Source organism: Paramisgurnus dabryanus, chromosome 20 (assembly GCF_030506205.2).
Source record: "Paramisgurnus dabryanus chromosome 20, PD_genome_1.1, whole genome shotgun sequence".
Taxonomy (NCBI): domain Eukaryota; kingdom Metazoa; phylum Chordata; class Actinopteri; order Cypriniformes; family Cobitidae; genus Paramisgurnus; species Paramisgurnus dabryanus.
In genome coordinates this window covers 26,962,738-26,969,489 of record NC_133356.1, presented here as the reverse complement: position 1 = coordinate 26,969,489, position 6,752 = coordinate 26,962,738, and the positions used below count along the sequence as shown (strand labels likewise).

General features: G+C 40.8%; 1 protein-coding gene across 1 annotated transcript; it reads left to right on the top strand.

Annotated features, from left to right (window-relative positions):
• Positions 1-363: 363 nt before the first annotated feature.
• On the top strand, positions 364-6,456 carry LOC135787402 (leucine-rich repeat transmembrane protein FLRT2). Its single transcript, XM_065297344.2, has 2 exons — positions 364-826; positions 2,496-6,456. The coding sequence occupies exon 2, from the start codon at positions 2,913-2,915 to the stop codon at positions 4,905-4,907; it is 1,995 nt and encodes a 664-aa protein (XP_065153416.1). The 5' UTR covers positions 364-826; positions 2,496-2,912; the 3' UTR covers positions 4,908-6,456.
• The last annotated feature ends 296 nt before the right edge of the window (positions 6,457-6,752 follow it).

Below are 6,752 nucleotides of genomic sequence, written 5' to 3'. Positions count from 1 at the left end.
AACTGTAGTTGTTAAAATTAATTAGTTATCAGCATTGATAATTCAATGTAAAGTACATGTACTGTACTGTAGATCCTATGAAAACATTCAGCTGTATGCAAATCTGATAAAAATAAATAAAACAAAGCAGTTTACTATTGCAATATAATGTGCATGAATCCATTGCGCACCAGAAATTAAAAGTAAATGTTCTGCAACACTTACCCAAATGTGTATGCGTGTGAGTGAGATTGTGTGTGTGTGTGTGTGTGTGTGTGTGTCTGAGAGAGAGAGAGAGAGAGAGAGAGAGAGAGAGAGAGAGAGAGAGAGAGAGAGAGAGAGAGAGAGATTGCCATCAACTGAATTCATTACTGCAATCCCTCCCATAAGCTCCAAAGAGAAGCGTCGTTCTGTACACTTGAATCAAACATCATCAGTTATAAGTCATTATGTCTGAGGAATCGGACTTTAGTCAAGAAGAAGTCTAACATCTCCGTTTGGGTGTGAGAAGTAGCGGGAGTCAAATGCGCTTTGGTAATTTGGTGAGTAGAGCGCGGAACCCGAGAGCGCATCAGCCGAACTGAAGCAGCGGCGCTCGGGCACATCATGTTGCGCAGACGCTTGAAATCCTGTCCGGGATCAAACGCTCAGCATAATGTTGCTTTTTAGACCATCCGGACTGCAGGATCGACGGGTTGACCCTCCGACTGAGGAGGGTGGACATACATGGCTGTGGGATCATTCTTTAGTTTAATTGGAAAATTTTAACTCCAATAATAACAACCATCGGAGGGACGCTGGAAGAGTTTATATGGTGCCTGCACTGGACGAATCCTCTTTTAAAAAGGTAAGAGTTAAAAACAAAATGTTATGGATTGTAGATGTGCTGACTGGATTTGTCAGCTTTATCAAAAATGCATATATTTTAATGGTTGACTATTCCGAACACCAATTAACTTTTACGCGCAACATAAGGAATGGCGCACAAAACAGCTATAATAGAATAAGTTTCCGTCAAACAACGCATTCTCTTGTAATTCGGTTAAATGATGGGTAAAGCAGGAAATTTCACTCAATAATAAGTCGAGCATTGCCATATGTTATTTTCCCTGTGTGCATTACCAGACTACTTCTCATTTCATCTGTCTGTTATTCGCACTGGAGCAATAAACAGAATTTCTTTTTGTTTTAATAATGATAAGTCAGCTCCAGAATTAAGTAGATTAAATAAAGACCACAGTAAAATGTATGCAAGAATAAATCAGAATAATGCAAAATATTATTTTCTCTCAAATGTATTCTACACTTGCAATGCAATTATGCGGATGTATACAGATAGATAGATAGATAGATAGATAGATAGATAGATAGATAGATAGATAGATAGATAGATAGATAGATAGATAGATTTCTATTAAATGTTGACTGTCAAAATGTCTATGTGGGAATAAATGTGTAAAATGTGCAAATGCAATGCAATATTTATGCCATGCAGGCCGATATGGATTACACCTTATTGATGATTACATAACTTATGATGACATACTTCAGTCCTTTACATGCTCAGTGATCATTCAACGGTGTAATAGTGCTGCCCATACATGACATAGCTGCTAAATTGACAGATATATCAGACAGGCGCCCGCATCTTATTGACTATAAGAGTGCTCACAGTCTGTACATTATGCACGGTTTTGGTTCTTAACCTTTCAAAACTCACTGATTTACTAGAGCGGTTCTCACTGTCCCCAGGTTCAGAATCATTATTACTGAGAGAACTCTGTGGCAGAGCATCTGAGAACAGACCTGTCCATCATCATGGCATGTGACAGACTAAACACCTCAGTGCCCTTTACAAGTCTCTGAGATGCTGATGTCGCCAGTCATCATTCTCTCCTCTCAGAGAGCAAGATGACTGGCAGAGATCCTATTTTAGTACTGTCTGCACTTCATATACTCTCTCTCTCTTTCTCTCTTTCGTTGTCTCCTGTTAGCATGCAAATATATACAAAACACCATATTTTTGATAAATAATTATTTCGGGCCTCAAAGTAATTACTTGTGCTCCACTGTTTCATTTCATCATAATGTGTCATAAAAATCCTCATTTTGGCTTGACTGAACACCTGTGTCCTTACACACACGTACACACACACACGCACACTTTATGAATATTGAGATGTTTTTTTGTTCTTCTACAAAAATTAGCCATGGTTTTAATATTGTAAAAGTGTAGTAACCCTGTATTTTTTATTTTTATTTATTTTTTTGATGTATTGATCACCATTTGTAAAATTATGCATTTACCTTAAACATGTTTTTAAATTGTGGCTATAGCAAAACAGTGGTTAATTTGTGGTAAGCATATTACAGTAACCTCATTTTTTGATTTAAACCATGGTTAGTTTTTGTAAAGGTTTTCCTGTAAAATTTTACAGAAAGTGACTTCAGGAAGAAGATAGTAGATGGAAAATTGAAATAGTTTCTCATTTTTGTATTTTTTTTTTTCAAAATAGGTAAGTGGATCAAAATGCTACTGAGGGAAACTGTGCCTTTCAGGGAGCGTCCACCTGCGCTGGGAGAGGAGATTTTCTCCTATGAACCCTCTGTACTTGCTGCCTTGGCCCACACACTTTGAAATCGTCTCTCCCTGACCTCATGAGTGACAATGTGATGAGCTCTGATATCATTTCCAGCCCAAGCGAGGATGGATGGATGAGAGGGAGTTGTACGAGTTAATGAGACTATTGCTCTTCTGTTGGGGAGCTTAGTACAGGCAATTACTGGAGGATTACTCACTGACTTCAACACATCATACTCACCACAACGCAAGCTTCAAGATCCGTAGAGAATTCCAGCATAGTGGATTTTATTTGATTTTTTCTTCCTTTCTTTTCAATTACGTGCAGTGTTGTCGTCCAAAGTTTGACAAAATGGAGGTACAGATCCGAATCTGGAATAAAGACTTTCCCGCTTTGATCAGCCCGTGGATACCAATACTGCTGGGTCTTCACATGCATTTCTCACGGGCCACGAGCTGTCCAGAGGAGTGTCGATGTGACAGGACCTTTGTTTACTGTAACGAGAGGAGTCTAACATCAGTGCCTCTAGGGCTAGGAGAGGGTTATAAGACCCTTTACCTTCACAACAATCAAATCAACAATGCTGGATTTCCCCTGGAAATGCACAACGTTGCCTCAGTGGAGACTGTGTATCTCTATGGCAACCAGCTTGACGAATTTCCTGTCAATCTGCCCAAAAACGTGCGGGTGCTTCACCTGCAGGAGAATAACATACAGACGGTGTCCCGGGCTGCCCTCGCACAGCTGCTTCGCCTGGAGGAGCTCTATCTGGACGACAACTCCATCTCCACCGTGGGTGTCGAGGAGGGGGCCTTCAGAGAGGCCGTCAGCCTTAAAACCCTTTTCCTTACCAAAAACCACCTGAGCAGCGTACCCGTCGGGCTCCCAGAGGAACTCAGAGAGTTGCGGCTGGACGAGAACCGCATAGCGCTCATAGCCGAGGACGCTTTCGAGAACGTGACAGGCCTGGAAGTTCTCCTCCTTGACGGAAATCTGCTCACAGACGAGGGCATCGACCCGGGGGCCTTTCAGAGCTTGGTTAATCTTAAAACCCTGTCAATGGCACGTAACTCGCTCATGTTTCCTCCACCATATCTACCGGCTGAGTTTTTAATCAAGCTGAACTTGCAAGATAATCAAATGAATGAGATTCCTGTGACGGCCTTTCGCGGCCTGCATCGCTTGGAGAGACTGGATATTTCCAACAACCAGCTGCAGTCTCTCACACAGGGCGTCTTTGACGGGCTCCGCAGCCTGAGACAGCTCACTGTTCGAAACAACCTTTGGCTCTGTGACTGCAGCATTAAATGGGTCATACTGTGGTTAAAGTCGCTGCCAGCTACCCTCAATGTCCGTGGATTTATGTGCCAGAAACCAGAGAGGGTACGTGGCATGGTAATCAGAGAGCTGACCCTGGAGCTCATCCAGTGTCCTAACAGCACAACCACAGTCCCACGATTCACACAACAGCCCACGCTGCTCTCTTCATCCACCGCTGAGTCAGCCACTCAAACGGCCTTCACACCCCCTCGCTCTCTGCCCACACCCACCCCTCCACCTTTTGCACTTCCCCTACCGACCGCGGACGGGGAGCTGAGCACAAATGTCCCTGATAGCCCGATACAGGAAACGTTACGTGTTTCTTTCATTGTGTTAAATGCTTCATGCATCCAGGTAAGCTGGGTATCGTCGTTTACCGTCACGGCCTATAAGGTTACTTGGGTCAAACTGGGTCACAGTTTGATCGCCGGCCCCATGCAGGAGACTATGGTAGTGGGCGACCTTGAAGGAATCTTGCTGACGAACCTGCAGCCCAAATCATCCTACCGCATTTGCGTGGATCCTCTAGATGCTTTCAACAACTACCACCCAGGAGATGATACAATTTGCTCGGAGGTGACGACAAAGTCTGCTTCTTTTAATTCGGATGACAACACCACTGAGCCCGAGCAAGCTACACAGCAGGACCCCAGCTCCCCTTTCCTACTGGCTGGCCTGATTGGTGGGGCGGTGCTAGTGGTCCTGGTGGTAATGTTAAGCATATTTTGCTGGCACATGCACAAAAAGGGAAGGTCAGAGTCGTCCAAATGGAAATATAGCCGAGGCAGAAGAAAAGACGATTATTGCGAAGCAGGGACCAAGAAAGATAACTCCATTCTGGAGATGACTGAGACTAGCTTTCAGATAGTTTCTTTAAATAACGAACAGCTTCTTAAGGGGGACTTCCGTATTCAGCCGATTTACACCCCTAATGGCGGTGTCGGATTCAGAGACTCCCAAAGGAGTAACGATAGCACAACGTACTGTAAGAACAGTGTTCCAGAGTCTGATCCGTGCCATAAATGATAATTTTCAACAGATAACATCCTTTATATTTTGATCAGACTTGAACACACTGTATAGGATATATTTCAAAACACTGTACAATATGTAATTTATATTCTGAACAATGATATCGCCTTCTTTTTGTAAAACTTAGTAAACACTAAATGATTTGTAAAGTATTTCTTTCTCATGTTGTGTTACTATAGCAAAAGAAACACTTATACAAGCCAAGCTCATACAGTAAAGGCAAATGTAGAGTCTGTTAATCTCAACGAACCGAAACGCACAACGAGTTTAACTTTGTTAAACACAAATCAACAAGAAGTGCCACGTGTTTTTAAACATTTAAGTTAAATGGGAAGAAAGGTATGTGTGCAGGTTTTATAGAGATGGATGATACCGAGCAGTGTGCCGTGTTGTTTTTATATTTCCCCACGTCCTTTCTCGATAACACCACAAGGTGGTGTCTATTCCCATCACTGGTATAATATGAAGCCTCAAACTCATAATTCTACAATTTAACTTAACGTGTCTCCGTTACAAAACATCCAAAATCAAACCATGTCTGGCACAGGACTGCAATAACATAATGCTGAGCCTGTAGCCTTTTTCTCACAAACACATAAAATCTCCTTATGGCTGTTTTACACTGCAGCAGTTCTGGTCTGATGGGCAAAATATCTTCAAAATACGATAACCAGCTAGTATTTCCTGCAAAATTCATTGTTTGTGTTGCACACAAGACTGATGAGATACAGAAACGGCATTTCCAAACAAACCATCTTCTGCACCATTTTCCTCAATTGCTTGTTTACTGCATTAACTGTAGTTAGAAGAACGCCTTTGTATTTACAAACAACCGAATCACAAGTGCTTGTTACAGGTCCATTTAAATCACCTGATTATAGGGCTCTGTTCTTTGTTTAAACATTTCAACCTATTTTACTGCCAAGAGAGGTTTACTAAACTATACAGTGGAGTCCAAATGTCTGAGACCAGCAGGAAATAAATGCTTTTGTTTTGCACCTTTTTTTCTTATTTAGTACAACTTTTGCATTACACATTATAATATGTTGATAAAAATGGTTGATGGTAAAAAAAAGGGGCAATGCAACAATGCAGTGAATGGTAGAATTGATTTTACATTTCAGTATCTGGGGGTATCTTGTTGCCCTTTGCTCCTTTATTGACAAAACATACTGGCATAGACTCAAGTTTTCAAATCCTGATGATTCAAGTTATCCCAGCATGCTTTGAAAATGCTCAAGTAACGTCTTATGTGCTTCAGTGGAAGAAATCTAACCCCAAAATCCCCAAAAATCTAACTTTTATTTTGAAATACACTGTAGTGCAGAATTACATTATTTCCTTTGTATTATAGATTTTTTTTCTTTTATTTATATTTTTGCATTTGTTAGACATTTTTATCCAAAGCATCTTACAGTGCATTCAAAGTATACATTTGGATGTGGATGTGTATGTTGTCTAGCAATCGAATTCATGACATTTTGTGCTGCTAACGCAATATTTATATATTTATCATTATTATTATTTTCACAATGCTATTTAAAAAAATCAGTTTAAATTAGATTATAACGAAACACAGAATTTTAATGTGGTGTCAGATTTTCGACTCTGATATTCTACTGTATATATCTTTGTAATAATTTCAAAGAAATAAATATAGAGACCATTAAGCCTTATGGTGCAGTAATGTACTGTAAGCCTCTGCACATGTGTAAATGCTGCGCGTGTCTTACAGCCATTTTGAAAAAATAACATGACGACTGTGGTTAGGTGGATTTTATAACATTTATTTATCTCCCTGTCTTAATCTCGCCTGCAGGACGCCCCAATAGCAAGTGT